The sequence below is a fragment of the Pelmatolapia mariae genome, linkage group LG10_11 (assembly GCF_036321145.2).
Source record: "Pelmatolapia mariae isolate MD_Pm_ZW linkage group LG10_11, Pm_UMD_F_2, whole genome shotgun sequence".
In the NCBI taxonomy this organism is placed as follows: Eukaryota; Metazoa; Chordata; class Actinopteri; order Cichliformes; family Cichlidae; genus Pelmatolapia; species Pelmatolapia mariae.
Window position 1 is genome coordinate 71,169,067 of NC_086236.1, and position 19,111 is coordinate 71,188,177.

General features: G+C 38.6%; 1 protein-coding gene across 1 annotated transcript in view; it reads left to right on the plus strand.

The window, feature by feature from the left end:
• sv2a (synaptic vesicle glycoprotein 2A) overlaps positions 1 to 19,111 on the plus strand; it is a 50,217-nt gene that overhangs the window by 26,809 nt on the left and 4,297 nt on the right. Inside the window, exons 3-12 of the mRNA XM_063485286.1 lie at positions 7,569 to 7,749; positions 8,452 to 8,603; positions 8,801 to 8,934; positions 9,823 to 9,912; positions 10,432 to 10,539; positions 11,558 to 11,646; positions 13,191 to 13,355; positions 13,848 to 13,981; positions 17,725 to 17,931; positions 18,602 to 18,761. Of these exons, the coding sequence (XP_063341356.1) occupies positions 7,569 to 7,749; positions 8,452 to 8,603; positions 8,801 to 8,934; positions 9,823 to 9,912; positions 10,432 to 10,539; positions 11,558 to 11,646; positions 13,191 to 13,355; positions 13,848 to 13,981; positions 17,725 to 17,931; positions 18,602 to 18,761 (1,420 nt within the window). The remainder of the gene's footprint in view (positions 1 to 7,568; positions 7,750 to 8,451; positions 8,604 to 8,800; positions 8,935 to 9,822; positions 9,913 to 10,431; positions 10,540 to 11,557; positions 11,647 to 13,190; positions 13,356 to 13,847; positions 13,982 to 17,724; positions 17,932 to 18,601; positions 18,762 to 19,111) is intronic.

Below are 19,111 nucleotides of genomic sequence, written 5' to 3' on the forward strand. Positions count from 1 at the left end.
TTACAAAACTGGAAGCAGCGCAAACGGTGCGGGGGATTTGATGAGTGCTGCCAAACAGAGCTGCAGGTAACCGAGCAAACAGCTTATTCAGGAGATATTTCCCCTCTTTTTGAAGGCGTTTTAATCAGCTGCTGCAGTGTTTGTTTGGACCAAAAACCCTCATTCACACTACCGTCACAAAGTGAGACCACTGCAAAGACCTTATCGCATTTATTACTTCAGCTTTCAGTGGTAGCAGTGGATATTTGCTGGCTGACTTTCACAGTCACCACAAGAAACTGCAGCTGTATTCTCCTCCTGCGCTACTTTTTATTTAGTTGTTCAATAAAAACAAAGCAGGGGAAGCAGCACAAAGGAAAACTAGAAGTTTACAGAAGAAATCGCAGCTCACTGTGCTTCATAAGCAAATCGAAAAGTCATAAAATCCACAAACAACAAACCACTGGATGAAAAGTGAATTATTTAAATTACACAGGAAAATTAAATAAATAGACTAATATATAATAGAGTAGGGTATAGAGGATGCATATGCTTTTTACTGAAAGACTGACCTTAAATGAACTCCTTTTGAGACATTTTAAATGCTTTTCATTTAACTTATATAAACCTTAAAACCTAAGTGAAAAAATAATAGTTTGCTCAGCTTATTTCTGTACTGCTGAACACTGACTGTCTCCTGATATTGGACCTTAATATCTAGAAGACATGTACATGTACCTTTTGCTGCCTGGGAACATATTGTGTCTTTAAAGGAACCCATAATTACCTTGAACCCTAATAATGAACCCTGAGGGGTACATTTGTGTAGATTGTACCTGTAGGAATACAATTTGGCTTTTACTGTACCCTGTTTCTGAGACTTGTAAGTTCATGAGAGAAGAACACTGCAGTGTAAGTCATCTATAAATGATCAGTTCTGTTCTACAGGAGCTGCTAACATGTCTCCCTCACTGGATCCTTAAACAAGCCCAGTGTACTCTGCTAGAAAGGGGAAAACCTGCTATTAATAGAAGCCTCCTGCCCTGCCCCCTCTTCATGCACACAGACACACAGTCTCGCACACTTTTGTCCATTTCCACACACACACATGCATATACACTACCCTGGAGCCCTTGGGAGTTCTGTCACAGCGCTGACTGGCCATCGTCCTCCCCCCTTTCTTCCCCCCCTCCCTCCTCCCCTACCCCTCATTCAGAGTGCAAAGGTGCTCAGCTGTCTGGAGATTTCTGCTTCTCTCCTTTCTCTTCATTTTGCACCTCATCCTGCTCACCTCTCTCCTTCCCTCTCTCTTTCTGTCTTCACCAAATTTTGTTTCAGCTTTCTCTGAAAAACAAAACACAAAACACGTCTCATGAATGATTAAAATGTAGATGAATAGAAAGCAGTGGTTGTTTCGATGTTATTGAGCATCTGCAGCTTGCTGCAGCATCAGATTCACTGGAATTCAATGAAGTGTGTTACTAGTGGTTTGAAAAACATGAAAACGTCACCAATAGGAACATTATTTAATTGAACGCAATTCTAGATTCAAGATTTTGTTGGGAAAACTGTCAAATTAAAAAAAATCACAAAGAAATAGTCGGGATCTCATTACTGCTGAATGATTTAAAATACAAAAGCTGTTGGCAGCAGAACTGTTTTTGATAGGATGCTTCACCTCCACACTGTAGGCTGTAATGGCTTTTCTGTCTCCTTCTGGGTGTTTTTATTTAACTGGAACTAGGCTCAAGCTGTAGACTGTGCAGAGTGAATGTAGCCATGAATGTAGCATCTTCTTCAGCTTAGTGTTGTGAACCCAGGCATGATGAAACAGAGGAACTAAATCATATATTGCTTTATTTTCTGGTTTCTTTCCACTGAATCATACTATAGTTTACAATAGAAACGGCATGCTATATTGAATAAGACTCCAAACTAGTGCTTCAGGCTATTAACTTAATCAGGTAAGGTCATTTCCTCATAGAATTCTCTGTGAATGAACTTCTTTGCAGGTCAGTTTTGCCCTTAAAACATAATTTGTTCACTATAAAATCCGTATGCTGCCTTTTTGCCATTTCTACCCCATTTCCATACATTTGACATCATATGGTTCATGTTCTGCTGTAGTCCCTGTTGGTGGTGACCCCATTTAATCCCATAAGGGTGTAGTCAGAACAACCTGCACAAGCATCAATCACAGCATCCCATCAGGCACCACTACTGCTAAGAACTGGGTCATTGCAGTGGTTATGGTTTTATTTTGCACTATAATGCTTCCTTATTTAACTATTTAAAACAAAAGCACAGTGTTGTCTCTTTGGCCATTAAATAATAATCAACTTTCATTAGCTTTTTGGAAACATTTCTGTTTTCTGCTGATTGGTTGGCAGCTTTTCCCTGTAAACAGATCCCTGCTGTGGCCAAAATCAGTTCCACGAGAGTAAAAGTCCACAGGCTGTAAAGACAAAAGAAATACCTGAAAGAAGCCACCTGTTCATCCACTGGGAATGCAATAGTATTAATTGGTCTTTCGACCGTTATGTGCATCTTTAGGAATTTTGTGAAAAATATTGTTTTTACTGCCAAAATGTACTTTACCTTTAATATTTTATTTGGTTTCTGTCATATTTGTCCATTTAAAAGTACATAAAAGCAAGAACTTGGGCTTAAATCAAACTCTTCCCTAAGATGATGTTATTTTATTAGTCAAACTAAATATTGATGACATTGTGGTTTAGCTTTAAGGCAAGCTTTGTTAGCCTCCTAATTAATTATTTTACCCCTCAGATATAGAAGAGAGATGAATTGGGACATAATTCATCCTCAAGCCAGAAGCAGCTGCTAATGCATTCTAGCCACATAGACAAGCAAATGCAAGCCAACCAAATGTGATGACAGTGGAAATGATAATGACGTGGTTACTGGTCACGACAGCAGTCAGGCTTCCAGCTCCCAGCTGGATATGGAGGTTTAGAAAGAAATATTTACCATTTGATCCATCCTACTCACTGTGGCTGTCTGTCTGTTTGTCTACTTTGATGCTGCTGCAATGCGGCGACAGTCATCATCACCATCACTTGCTAGTTGTTGCTGCTGCTATGAAGGATATTTCCAGGAGAAGTGGCTCACAGCGGTACCGCTGCTTTGGAACACACACAGCTTTATGATTCCTTATCTTCAGTGGACTTTCTGCTGTACTTCTTAATCTCCTGAAGACTTAACCTAACTCTATAGGATGTTAGCAGTGAGTGAAAAGGAAAGAAAGCATAAAACATGCTAAAACAGGTCACCAGATATGATTGGGTGACCATTAATAATGTTTCACCCAGGTTAAGTCTATATGCAGGGAAACGCTGCTTTCACACACACACACACACACACACACACACACACACACACACACACACACACACACACACACACACACACACACACACATGTCTGGTTTGCTATCCTCGTGGGGACATCCCATTGACATAATGCTTTCCCTAGCCCCTTACCCTAACCCTAACCATTAAAAATGAATGCCTAACCCTAACCCTTACCCTAAACCTAACCATAACCTAATTGTAACCCTGACAGTAAAACCGCATTTTGAGTGTGAAAATTGCTTTCAACCCCGAGGGGACCTGGATTTTGGTCCCCACGGTGCAGAAAGTCCCCACCAGGATAGTAAAAGTCAGATTTTGGTCCCCACCAGGATAGTACGAACCCGTACACACACACACACACACACACACACACACACACACACACACACACGCAATTGATCAAAGAAGGGAATGAAAGTCACCTTGCTCCTCATTTCACAGCTGCAATGTTTACACTGAAATATACAACCAAAGGACAAACAGCAGGAATGAAACATGTGCAGCCAGAAACAAATACACACTTCAATAATTTCATTCAAAGGTATTTTCATTTAAAAGAAAAGGACACCCACTGTCACGTTATTCTAGTTCAGGACATCCATCCTCTGTGCTAACCTGGCTTTTCAACCAGCTTCATCATCCCGGCACTTTGCACCTCTGTCAGACTGTTTAATGGATCGTATTACCAGATGCATTTAAAACCTGTGTAGAGTTGTTTTTTTCCCTGCCTAATTCAGTATTTTTTCTGGATGTCTTACACCATCAGCAGTTGGCAGGACTGTGTTGTTTTTGATATGCAAGAAACAATATTAGATGTAACAATGTGATTCCCATGGCATTGAGTATAGTTTGCGCCTTGATTACTGGTGCTTGTCCTCATCTGCTTTTAGGTAAGATGCATGTTAATGACCGTTTCAGATTTTCCCCATGAATTCTAAGCCTACCTTGAAATAGCAGTGAGCCTTTTCAGTCAGAAACTGAAAAATCTTGTCATGATAAAACAATACATCAAGGTTCACTGATACACCTATACCAGGACCTGTGTAGCAATAAATCTATTATAGCCCAGCAGTCCTTAATGAATCTGTACCTTGGCATTGACACTACATGCACAGCTCATGTTCATGAACTGTGTGCTGAATGTTTCTCAGTAAACCACTCTCTGTGCTCAATGGATGGTGTGTCTCTGGCTCTGCACCTTTACTGTTTGCACCTTACCTGAAGGATAAAGCTCACAAGGTGACATTAAAGGATCAGTGTCTGAGCCATGCTGCTTCACAGCAGGAATTCTACAAGACTACGTCTTGGGCCTTGTTCTGTCATACACATACACTCTGCTTCTTGTACCACTGTGGTGTTGAATTCAGTTAGAAGTTCACGATTCAGTAGAAGAAGTAATTGTCACCTGTCTGGTTGATGTCTCAGAGTTTAAGTCAAACCTGGACAAAATGGTGTTCCTCTGGGACAAAATATCTCAGTGAGACCGGATCTGTCCTTTATCACTTTGCTGGTTCTAGTCATAGACTGTACATAAAAGATGGACACAGCCACTATGACATCACCCAGTGGTTTGCATTCTTTAGCTTCCTGGTTGTATTATTTATCAGGTCATTCCATTAAAATTACGCCAATACACAACAACATCAAAAAATATGTTTGAGAACTCCATTTCAATAAGGTGAAGCTAACACTGTTATTTAAAGAGAGCATGCCCCTATCATTAACAAAATCCAGAAGTACAGTTGTTATGAAGCGCAAACTCAGCAAAAGAGGTCAAAGTGGACTGGGATATAAATGCATATTCAACCTCTGAAGTTGGGAATTTTCACAGTGAATGGAGTTTGTAGGGATTAACATTGTCATTATCATTTATCTGCCATAACAATGACACTCATTTCATGTGCATGTGCAGATACTGTGGAAAGCATAAAGGGCCCACAAAAAACGTGACTCAGTGTAATGGGTATTTGCAGTAGTCAGTAATCAGCAATCTATGGAGCTCTAGGCATTACATTATTCTATGCATTTTAACACTTTTTCAAAATTTCAGCATCGCAGTTAATTGAGACATTTTCTACTAGATCTTTTGAAATGTCAGGTAAAACGGTCAGAACAGAACTGTGACCCTGTTGAGTGCTCTTAGAGTAATGAGCCTTAAAATACTCTGCAAAATTTAACTAAATCTTTCACCACCAGGGGGTAGTATTTCACAAAAGGGTGGTTTAAAATGATTTTGGATCTGGTTCGATGTTCTTTTTACTTTTTAGCACTTTGACTGTTTTATCAACTGGCTTTGCCACTTAAATTAATCCTTAATCAATAAAATTGACTGAGAAATTTGACTCTAATGCACTAGAAAAAATACATTGTGCTTATTCTCCAATCCAATTGAATATTTTGAGAGCTTTGGGGTTAATTCTTGCCAAAAAATAGTATACAAATGCATGATTACTACCTTTTCACATACAAAAAAGTGATAATGAGAATTTAAATATAGATGTCACAATCAGACACAGTATGGTGAAAATTTGCTCCTTAAACATTCAGAGTGATCTCACCAATAACTTGTCTCACTGAACACCCTCAGAGTGCGAACACTGTTGACAGGATGTCAATAAGGTGCTGATTGCAGGCGATCAACTGGTGTATGTGTGGTGTGGGAGCATCATCAGTTTTGCAGAGAGAGAGAGAGAGAAAAGGTTTGACAGACAGAGTGTGGGATATGAGTCATGTTGGCACCTTAAATCACAAGTCGGGTTGACAAAGGTGCTGCTTGTTTCTGTTAACGGCATCTCCTCCCTGGTGGCGACTTCCTGATGCAGAAGAGAATAAAGCAGTTTTATCCACGGGTTTCAGTTTATACTGTTTGGCAGTATAGAGAATTTAATTTGGGTAGAAACACCAGCAAGCAGCCACTAAAGGGATTGTATTGAAGTTGTAAAAGAATAAAATATTTAGGGGCAGCGAGTGATGAAAAAGTTTCTTCAGATTCAAACAGAGGTGTCATTTATAGGAAAGCAACACAACATGTATACTTATTTTAAGGCTGCAGCAGTTTGTTCCTGTTCTCTGGTTCCAGCCTTTGTCTAAGATTTTTTTATCAACAATGTTTTGGAAGATTGTCATTTGTTGTGCACTAGAAATTCTCACCTTTTTGGTGACCTCATTATTAGGCCCAGGTCTTTAATGCATGCTAGCTTATTCAACTTGGCCAGTGTTTCAGATGAGTATATATCCATGTATGTCACTAAAACTATTCAGGGTAATTATATAAACCTTATAGTTTCCAAAACACTAATATTTCATATTATGAATGTAATCAAGCTACCGTGGCTCTAAGTAAAGCTAATAATCATTTACCAACACCTCTAAAGTTCATTTATTTGAACTGATTAAGGTTATACCATGTTTGAGCTTGAATATAAGCTCAGCATGGCCCATTTCCTAGGTTTGTGCTAACATCAGCTAATTGCCACCTGCATTTTGCTCCATGCTCCAGTTTTAGAGATTTATCTTTTGCCTGCTCACACTTTCTGAAATACACATCTGAAATATTGCAACAAGGAAACAAGGGAAAAAAATGCTTAACTGTCTTTTGTGTAAAACCCAGCTCTCAGATACAACTTGATTATACTATAATACTATAATACGTGTGTATTGTACTATAATACACATGGTCTTGATTAAATTTGAGAACCCCTTGAAACCACCTCCCTGTTTAAATCTCCTGTCTCTTCTCAGTCACTTACTGTTACTCAAACTAGTATTGTCCAGTAATCAGTCTCTCTGGTTCCTTTACTTTGCTTTTTTTAAAAAAAAAAAATCCATTTATACAATTTAGGGATAGATCAGTGTTTCTTTTTTATTATACACATAGTGAAAGATGATATTTTGCATATTTCACAAAATATGTTGTGAATAAGATGTACGTCACGACCCTCTCTGCTATGAAGTATATGGTTTGGATGGTTATATTGCATTAACTTGCTGTTTCATGCTTAATGCAAAATACTTGAGTCCACTGAGACAGTCAGATGAGCTAATTTACTGGGCAGTGGAAATTTAATGAAAGTGCAAGTGGAGGCTGGAAGTAATATCAGTGAGTTTACTGATGAATAATAACTCATTATCTTGCCCTTTGTCTCTCTCCGTCTCATTATCTCTTCCCATTACATCCCCCTTCCATTACTCTTCCCTCTTAATCCCCCCTCCCTCCAGGTTTGATTGTGTACCTGGGGATGATGGTTGGGGCTTTTTTGTGGGGCGGCCTGGCCGACCGAATCGGGCGACGGCAGACCCTTCTCATCTCCCTCTCCATCAACAGTGTGTTTGCCTTCTTCTCGTCCTTCGTCCAGGGCTACAGCTCCTTCCTGTTGTGCCGCCTGATCTCTGGTGTGGGGTAAGGGGATAGATGAGTCACTCAGGCACAGCTGCCAGAGCTGGAGATGAGGCAGTCACGACCCACTGTAGCACATCAGTCAAACTGATAAGCAGAGCAATGTCACATGGCACAGAGCAGATTAAATATGAAGTGGCTATATTTCTTTAAAAGAAAAAAAATAGTGTGCCCTTAGATACTGGTTGTTTTTGGTGTTTGCCGTATCTCAGGTGAAGTGTTGAAAGGTACTTTTGGGCCTCCCATTGTAAATGTGAATACTGACCTACTGCAACAAGCCAACCTGTCTGTAGTTTTACTTGCATGCAGCATCTTAAGGCTGTTATCTTAAGGCAGAATTCCAGCAGAATGACAGCCTGCATGAAATCATGCCCTTTCAGCTGGTTGTAAGAAATAATTCATAAATATTAGATGGTGCGTTTTTTCTGTTTTCTTTTTTGGTGAAATCCATTAAAATGATTTGCGGTACATGCTATAGTTAAAAGACACAAACAGAATTAATATCTATATTACAAATCTTTAGAAATATTTGATTTAATATTAGCACACATGGAAGAAAGTATGTATATAATACCAAGATGGACAGTTAAATGAATTCTCAGTCATTCACTGATAAATAAAAAAAATCACAAATGACTGAATCTTTTATTATGGGAACAGTTGCTACCTTTTCTAATTCTGTTACCTTCCGTTTTAACTCCACAGCATTGGTGGCTCCATCCCAATTGTGTTTTCCTATTACTCTGAGTTCCTCGCCCAAGAGAAGCGAGGAGAGCATCTGTCCTGGCTCTGCATGTTCTGGATGATTGGTGGCATCTACGCATCTGCCATGGCTTGGGCCATCATCCCACACTATGGTAAAAAAATGTACAGTATTTAAATATGAACATTCTAACCTTCAAGATTGTTTCCTCACACACCAGTAGGCCAGTGTTATCCATTCTAAGCTATGTAAATGCTAATTTTATCTCTACATTTCTCTACAGTTTTTATTGCAAATGACAAATGCTGCAGTTCTATCTCACGTCTCTTCTTGCTTCCTTTCCTCATGTAGGCTGGAGTTTCCAGATGGGCTCAGCCTACCAGTTCCATAGCTGGCGTGTTTTTGTGTTGGTGTGTGCCTTCCCCTCTGTGGCGGCCATCTCTGCCCTCACCACCATGCCTGAGAGCCCCCGCTTCTACCTTGAGGTCAGCCTGACAGCTCATACCCCACTTAGACCTTGTGGAAATATATTTTTGAATACATTTTGAATGCTTGAATGCATAAACAGCCTTAAAGTTAAAAAAATATGTATTGTAGACAAAGTGCTGCTTATGCATTTTTCCAAAACATTTTGAATAACTTAATATGTACATATTTATCGTCCAGGAGCAATCTGAACATTGGAGATGCTGAAATATACATCAGAGATTCTGAATTCAGTTCAGTATGTTTTAAACACTGACACAGAAAAAAAACAACAGATTTTTATTTAAAAATGCCCAATATATAAAAAAAATCAGGCATGTTGTCAATATTTTAGTACTAAACCACTTTTAGCTAATCATGTTAGCTGCTGGTTTATACTACCAGATGTTCTCACTTCTTCACGTCAGAATATCTGAAAAAAGAAAAAAAAACTTAATTTATCTAAGTGTGCACATTGTTTTATACTTGTATAAATATGCATTTATCTGACTGTGACTCTAAGTACTGCACAGGATTTCCTATATGCCCAGACCTAGTTTACAAATGGCAAATGAAAGATCTTATCTTTATCTAGGATTTTAAGTACTGAAGAAACCAAAAAGACGTCCAGTTGCCTTCATTTCAAATGGTTAGGAATAAACTAAGTTTAGATAATAATGATTGACACATAAAAATTAAAAATCTATTTCATAATAAAACAAACAATGAACTAAAAACAAACAAACCAAAAAACAAAACAAAACAAATAATCATCCATGATGGAAAGACAACAACACCAAATGAAAACTAATATAATAAATAAATAATAAAATATAAGCTGTGTTAATTTAACTGAAAATGGAAATGAAGGATCTGCTAAACATCTTTTTTTGTGCCCCTCCTAAAAGAATGGCAAACATGACGAGGCATGGATGATTCTGAAGCAAGTCCATGACACCAACATGAGGGCCAAGGGTTACCCCGAGAGGGTCTTCTCTGTAAGTAACACTCAAGAATGTTAAGCTTCTTTCATGCTAACACTTTTGCATTAATGCAGAAAATAACATCATCATAATAGTTTGCAGTTTGTGGGCTTATAGAGTGCAGCAGGTTTAGAGCTCTGTGCTGCATAATTTTGCATATTAATGAGTTAAAACAGATACTCTTTATACTTCTGTAATCTCTTTATGCCTCAGGATGTACAGTTCATATTAATAATTTAAAAATGAAAAATGGTGATTCAAAGATGTTTTATAATATTTTCTTTCTACATTAATGAGTAAAATTATTAAAACAACTTTCTGTGTTTTACAGATTGTGGTGTTACTGGTCAGATGTTAGCCTCATAACATGGATACATTGTAATACTAACTGAACTTTAATGGAAAAATAAATCATTTTATATGAAGTTGTGTGATTATTCTATGAAACTTTTTTAACAAAGAGATTTGTAAAGCACTCTCAAGAGGAGCACGATTAACAATCATTAAACAGAACAATTAAATCATACCTCCCAGGTGACCACCATCAAAACAGTGAAGCAGATGGATGAGCTGGTAAACATGGGCGATGGTGCTGCCTGGCACGAGAAATGGAGGATAAAGCTCACCACGCTCTTCCATCAGGTAAGAAAAAACCCTGATTATTCTTTTTTAAAATCAATTTCTTACTTGATACATATTTAAATGAAAAAGAACGAGAATGAAAAGGAGAAAGGATTCAAACTACTTGTGGCTCAGGAGGTTGTCCATTAATTAGGTCTGTTTTGATCCGTGGCTACTCCAGAACCGGGTGTAATGGATAAAGTGCTTGAAATGAATAGAATAAAGCAATAACTGGATGTTTCTGTAAATGGCCTCATGTGGTTTGCAGTGCAAAGTGTTCTGAGCAGTCAATAACACTAGAAAAGCAAAACACAATCCATTAACCGTGTTGCTGCAAATGGACAAGAAAATGTGCACACCAAATTTGTGATATCAGGAATACATTTACATACAGCTACTTTAACTTGAAAACAATCAGTGGATTTGAAAAATCTATGCAGCCTTTTGATAACACTTTTTGTTGCTTTAGTCCTACATCTGTGGAAACATAGACTGTGTATTAAAGATGGATCTAGTCTCTCAGTGGTTTGTGTTGTCCTGGTCTGAAGGCTCAAATGGAACATTTTTTGCCATCGTTGCTTCGATCTTTTGAAACTAGGTGTGATGAGTGAAGGTTGTGTCTGAGAAGCCAAGAGCCACAAAATCAAATGGCTGCATCTTGTTTTTTGTGACGATCAGAACTCCACTGACAGGCTTTGAGTTGGTTTCACTTTTTAAAATGGACCTGGTCATGATCTGAAGGAATTGTAAGTAAAAAGAAGATATATTAAAAATCTCACCAAGGCTCTATTTATCTTGTCAGATCTTATTGTGTGTTTAGTGACTCTGTGTGTTTGTGTTCTCCCTTTTCGATCTTTGTTTACACTAAAACTGGAAAGTGATTCTGGGAGATGCTTTTTATTTCTCACAGTTGGTGAAAAGAACCCTGTTTTCAGAAATGTCTGAAGTCTATTGACTTTTTAGGTGAATGTACTTTACATTTATTACTTTCTCTTTGCACATCTCTTGTGTCTGTCTGTGTTTATGTGTGTTTCTTCAGGTTTGGAGTAATTTCCAGACCATTTTCTCTCCCGAGTACCGGCGCACCACCTACATGATGATGGCTGTGTGGTTCTCTATGTCCTTCAGGTAGGATCAGGTGTATTAACGGCGCACTAATGCAGGATTTTCTGTGTTGCATAGTGAAATCTGTTTATTTGTCTAAACTAAAAAGAGCAGATGGCTGTTGATCACAGCGGCTTTGTGTTTGTTTATCGGGAGTCAGTTGGCTGTTGGTGATTTAAATGTAAAGGCCAACATTATCTCCTGGTCTAGCTGGCCATGGCAGGTTCATAATTATAATAGTTGGTGAAAGCAGGAATTTATCAGTGAGTATAAAACAAAAAGGGGCTTGAAGCAGGATCTGCGAATGGATGCTATCACTTTCATGTCATTTAGTGTCAGCAGTGCTGCTGAATCACTCAAATGGCGCTTTTTGTAGTTGAGAATGAAAAAGCAGAATCAAATAGAGATTCACCCTGAACCCATGACCCCTCCCACAGGGTTATGCTGTTTTGTTGGCATGATCACTACAAATCAATACAAACAAAGTCTTGGGCGATCAAATTTATTCTGTGATGAAACATTTCTATCCTGATGGGATCTCTTCCAGGATGACAGCACTGCTTTCTGCAGGGACCAAAGAGAGATTCATGGTGTCTCTCTCATGGCCATCTTGGTGTACCTATAACATCATGTTACTGTTGCTCCACAGTCATCGTTACATCTGAAGAATCATGCGGCTGTGATGCCATTGCAGCATGGCCACTATACCAAAGCACAGCTTGCCCTATTTCACAAAAATATTCATGTATTAAATAATCTTTAACACATATCCCAAAAATGTGATTGTCCTCAGGCTCCACTTACCACGTTGTGGAAGGAACAATAAAATATTATGCCTTATTTAAAATAATGGAATCATATGCTGCAATCTATAATAATAAATAATAAATTGATGTGAATTTATTTTAACATTCAAGTGCATGTAAGACAATTAATTTTCACCAATGAACCTTTACTAAGCCTGGTAAACAGGTTCAGTTTGATACAGTAGTTTGCTAAAGCAAAACATAACATTACTTGGCTTTGTCTAACATTTATTTTATTTAGTGCCAATATATTATGTATATAACTAATAACGAATATAAATCCATAAAGCCATAGTGCACTGAAATATTAATTTACTCAGTAACACTCGTCTTCCAACATCCTTCTAGAAGCCAGTCACTAATCAAATCTAAAAATCAAAAAAGTTTGGTGACTGTGGCCCAAAATAAAGTTTAAAAAGATTTTTTTCCCTGGACGTTATCTTCTATTGTTCCTGAGCAAAAGTACACAACATTATGTTTAATTAAAGGCTTAATCCAAGGCTTAATGTGATTACCTCTAGCTCTCTCCAACAGAGCGCTGAACAAATGGCTTGCAAATGCATATTATGTAGATGGTAAAAAAGAAATGACACTTATGTGCAACTTTACAGCGTCACTGGCTCTGATTACCATCTTACCTGTTGAGAACTCTCTCATACCTTTATTTATACCACTTTTGAAAATGTCTCTTTTTTTCCCCTTTTCAGGTCTCTTAGAGGTAAATTGATCTTTTCTGTGAGGGAATTTTTCTTTGTCTTCCAGCTACTATGGTTTGACGGTGTGGTTCCCCGACATGATCAAGTACCTGCAGAAGCAGGAGTACTCCTCGCGCACCAAGGTTTTTGTCAAGGAGAAGGTAGAACACGTCACCTTTAACTTCACCCTGGAAAACCAGGTTCACCGTCAAGGAGAGTACTTTAATGACAAGTGAGTTTTCTTTTACTCCTCATTAGTGTTTGCGTTTTGAATGACAGCGAATCCTTTGGAATTAAGCTTCATGTCAGTCAGATGCCTTTTGGTCCAACGCTTAATGAATGAATTCATTCAGACAGAACTAGCTTGTGGTGGACGGCAACAAATGAGATGCAAATATAAATGAGGCTTCGAAATGTTTTATTCTAAACACTGGTTTGATTGCATGAAAGCCCTGGGGACTTTTTCATGTTTAACTAGCCTGTCTTTGATGTTTCCTTTGACCTTGCCTTTTCAGCCTGAACTCTGCATGTGATTTCAGATGTTAAAAATTTGCAGCATTATGCTAATGCAATATCTGACACTCTTGTGATAAATCACTTGTTTCTCTGTCTCTTTGCATCTTCCTTTGTCTCTGTCTACTCTCCACCTCCGTGCTACACCTGTTCATTTTCTCCATGCCTCCATTTCTTTAATTCCTCTGTTCCTCCATGTGATTGCTTGCAGGTTTATGAACCTGAAAATGAAGTCTATGGTTTTTGAGGACTCACTCTTTGAGGAGTGTTACTTTGAGGACATCACCTCCACCAACACCTTCTTCAAGAACTGCACCTTCATTGCCACCCTTTTCTACAACACTGGTAGGGAACACACATACAAACACTCGCAGGTGTTTCCAGGAAAATATGGTGTTGTATAAGTAAAACCTTTAAATTAGAAGCTTTTATGTGTGTTTCAGCAGGCCCTGAAAAAAAATGCAGAATAAATTATATATGGACATTTATGGTAAAAATGTAATGTTGCTGTTGCTTTTGCTCTGTGCCCCTGTTCTTTCTTTGCTATTTATAGACCTTTCAGAGATCTCTTTATAAATAACTTCCTTGCAAGTAGTGCTACTGGCTCAGTTTCACTCCTGTGTTTTCTGTTGAAAAGTGACAGTTTGTTGCTACTGTCTAGTAAATACATAGTTAACGGTGAGTTCCGCGCACAATCTCTGAGCAGTTTGGCTCTGTTTGTCAGACTGCTAAATTGCTTCCTTATTCACCTCCACAGAATGACTGGATCTATACTGAACTGAGTATTCTGGAGCTGCAAATTCCCCTTACACACCGGGGGATCGTTATATTAATGTTATTCTTTCCTCACTGAAAAAGACAAATGATACCACATGTGGAAATCTATATCACACACTGTACACTGAGAAAGGACAGTTTCAGATTCAGCAGCTGTGTCCACACATGCAAACACCGCCCTGGTCTCGCTTTGTTGGTTATTTGCAGTCTTTACACAAGTCAAGTAATCACTCAGCTGTGCTATCACTGCTGGCCAGGAGTTCCTTGTTATAATGGAAATTAGAAACTTGGTTGCTTATTAAGGCTTAAGGTCTCTTTGGGTTTTCTATGCAGAACTTGAGACTTTAGTGCTAGTTGTCATGGTGCACCTTATTTTTTACACTGCAGGACGACGAGGAAATAACACATGAAAAATGCAGCTGAGCTGTACCTCATCTTAGTCTTTGACTGTACAGATCTACAGGTTTAAAAAAGGCTCAACTTTGCACACTTTCATTTTCTAAGGTCTGACATATCAGGAAATCTTTTTACAATAATAATTGTAACATATGGCTGCATGTACCGTATCTTCTGCTTAATGGGTGAGTCAATCTGAATGAAGCTTAGCATAAATATCATCAAAATGTGAGAGATTATTAACATCTTTATATTTTAAAAAACATCTAATACAATTCCAGTTCTTTTGCACCCAGATGTTTCATATTCATCTTACATTCTCCATTTGCGTTTGTCTCGCATGTCATGTTCAATGTACGTTGCCTATCACCAAAATTTGGATACGCAACAGAATTTTCTTTGAGTTACCTCTAAATACAGAATGAAGAATTGGAAAAGGCACCACTGATCTGGTAATAAAAAAAAATCATCTGATCCTGAGTAAAAACCCATTTTTTTAATGTTCACCTCAGCTTAAATAAGCATGAAAATTCAGTTGCCCAGTCTTGTTTGATGCAGCTTACGAGGCTCAGCAAACCTAGCTATGTTTTATGACACATGCTTGTGTCTGCTCTTGCTTAGATTAAAGGACATACAGCTACTTTAGAATCATAGAGCTGCAAGAGCCAGGCTTCTTACTTTTGTAGTAGTGATCAACTTTTGTGCATTCATAATTAAATGGTAAATGGCCTGTATTTGTATAGCGCTTTACTTAGTCCCTATGGACCACAAAGTGCTTTACACTACATTCAGTCATCCACCCATTCACACACACATTCACACACTGGTGATGGCAAGCTACATTGTAGCCACAGCTGCCCTGGGGCGCACTGACAGAGGCGAGGCTGCCGGACACTGGCGCCACCGGGCCCTCTGACCACCACCAGTAGGCAACGGGTGAAGTGTCTTGCCCAAGGACACAACGACCGAGACTGTCAGAGCTGGGGCTCGAACTGGCAACCTTCCAATTACAAGACGAACTGCCAACTCTTGAGCCTCGAATTAGACCAGTTTCAACAAGATCCCCAACACCAGTGGATGAAATACAGCCCCTAACTATGACAGAACCTCCACTGTGTGTAACAGATGGCTGTAGAGACGCATTTTTATACCTGAATCCTGAAGCTCAGCACAGCCCAAGAGAAGACGTCACCTCTTCATTTGACAGGAATGATTTTGTGAATGCAAATTTAAAGATTCCTCCAAGTCGTGCTTGTTCTGCAGACTCATGAATTACCTCTGATATGCACAGTAATGATTCGCTGCCTGACAAGCATAAACTTTCTTTAACTGCTTCTGGTTCTCCAGTTTTGGAGTGTCCGAGTTCTGAAACTGAGTATGACAAAATAGAAGAAGCCACCTGCGAGTCTGACAGTCTGTGGCTATGAGAAAGTTTATTCCCACAAATGAAAGAGTTGAGTACAGTTAACACAAGCAAGTGAGCAAGAAGTTTTTATCCCTAGGCCAATATTGAATTTTGCTTGAGAAACAACTGCTCCTCCTGTCTTATTGTCTTATTTTGGTTTTAACAATGTTAATTAGACTAGAACAATTTGTTTCCAACTATCCTAATTAGAGTCAAGGGACTGATTAGAATTGATATTAATTATGCTGAAACTTAATTCAGCTGCACTAATTTAATTCCACTATAACTAAATTAAATCTGGTTATTCTTTCTAAATTAGGTTGGAAAGTAACAAATAATGGTAAGGGATCATGAATTCTAAAATGAAATTCATCTATCTTTACCATAAACTCAAAAAAAATAAAATAAAATCAAAAAATATATATAAAAAACACAAAGGCAACAAATCAATCTGCCCTCAATTATGCTTCTTTGGTAGAAATAATAGTTTTGTTGATGAAACATCTCCCCTCCTGCCCTGTCGCATTCATCATCTTCCTCTCTACTTTGCTGCTTGCATAATATTAAGTTGTTAATTGTTTAACCTAACACTTCCAGTAGTTGTTTCACATTTAAAGGCTCCAGCATGAGTTTCATGAATGTTTAACTTTCACAGTGTTTGACTGTGCCCATAAAAGTTAAGTGGGGTTGACATTAAATGGAGAAAAGTCCATAACAATCAGCTCTCAGTTGTCTTCTTCTAGGTTTATTTGGGCTCAGTGTCATGCTTCAGTATGGCTGCATGTGTCCAGCTCCAGGGTAGCAAAACACCCCAGACTGTGGATTTGAGCTATTGCAGTTTAATTTTCTCTCTCCTTTTCATTTCCTCACATTCATCCTTCAGTTGCTTCCATTATTCTCCACTTGGGAGTGAATGATAGATGCGTTAGCACACCCCAAGAATGATTTTCCCTTCTGGGAAATATTTTGGAATTGCTGCTCGTCCTATAGGTTCATTACTAGAGAGCTTAATTTTGACAGGACCTGCTCATTGTAATCTTGTGTTCTTTATTTTGTAAATTCAGCAACAAAGCAGCTTTTTTCATGCTGCTTAGTGAATACAACTTGTGTGAATTTTCTGATGCTGTTGTAGCTTTAAATCTGCCTGCTTTGAATAAGGCTCTTTGGATAAAGCAGGTAACATAGTAACAGCCTGACTCATTCTTCATAATCCTGCAGTCTTGGATATTCTTTCTTTACTTTACATCACACATTTGTGTGTTTTTATGTTTTCAACCTCCAGATTGAGATAATCGAAAGATTTTCAGTGACCCCTCTGTGGTCCAAGAGTAATATTTGATCTTGCAAATGTTGTCCTCTTACTATTATTCATTGACAGACGTGTTAATAAAGTGTCTTGCTTTGTTCACCTGACAGCAGTTTACTGACCAGTTCTTTGAACCTCTCACTCTTTCTGTCTCCTCTCCTGCTATCCTGAACATCGCTCCTTATCCCTCCTTTCTCCTCACAGATCTTTTCAAGTACAGGTTGATCAACTGTAAGCTCATCAACAGCACTTTCCTGCACAACAAAGAGGGCTGCCTGCTCAGTGACATAAGCGATGAAAATAATGCCTACATGGTCTACTTTGTCAGTTTCCTGGGTACCTTGGCTGTGTTGCCAGGCAACATCGTCTCTGCGCTGCTCATGGACAAGATTGGACGGTTGAGGATGCTTGGTATGGGCCATGTTACTCAGCGGTGCTTGAATCGGAAGTTAGGCCTGCTTTTATCCAATTCATTTTTAAATATAAATACAGCACACGTTTAAATATAACTCCCTCTGCACTGTAAATCACTTGTTTTAAAGAACTTTTATCAGCTGCTGCCTGAGGGCATGAAAAGACAACTTTCCTGTGGAAGATTACTTCTTTTGCCGTGTGGTGCTAAAAGAGCCAACAAGCAGCACAGTCCAGATTGTGAAAAAAAGAAATCCACAAACCTTATTATGTCTAGTTTTATCTACATTTATGTAGTTCCTACATTAACCTGCTCATGATAAGATTTCTGGATGCCATCTAGTTCCATTCAAGACAGATATTATCAATACTGCCAAAAGGGCAACTCATCCAAAAGCAATATAGATGGAATAATTTTGTTTGGTCTGGAAACGTATCCTATTGGTCAGAATGAGAAATTATAGCTATAGATTTAGATAAGAAAAAGAAATATAGAGGGAGATAAAGAGAGATCATTTTATTTTATTTTATCTGTTTAATAAGTGTTCTGTGGAATAGAGATTTATGTGCAAAGGTGCAAAATGATTTGATCCTCAGTCATTTTCAGCTGAGTTATGCAGGAATTCCATCAATTCTTCTGACATCATTCTTTCCCCCTCTTTATCCACAGCGGGCTCCAGCGTGATATCTTGCATCAGCTGTTTCTTCCTTTCTTTCGGCAACAGCGAATCAGCTATGATTGCCCTGCTCTGCCTGTTTGGAGGAATTAGCATTGCCTCCTGGAATTCCCTGGATGTGCTGACCGTCGAGCTCTATCCCTCTGACAAGAGGTAGGTAATCCAGGCAAGCCCAGAAATCTCCCTGACACCATAAAGGCTGTGACGTGTTAAATTATATCATAACAGATGCCCCTTTATGATTGGTTGGCTTGCAGGGTTGGATGACATTGTGGGATTCTGGGTTTTCTTGATTCCAAATAATGGTTTTAAAAGGAGCTTCTCTGGGTTCCACTTTATATGTATAACTTGTAGTATAATATATATATATATATATTGAAAGTAATATAAAGTAAGAGCGCCTGTGTTGTCAGACTCATAAAAGAGGAGCACGATCTTTAGAAGCGTGCCAAACGCTGTTGATTTTTAGGAGCTCTAGCACCACCCTGTGGTAATATCAAGTA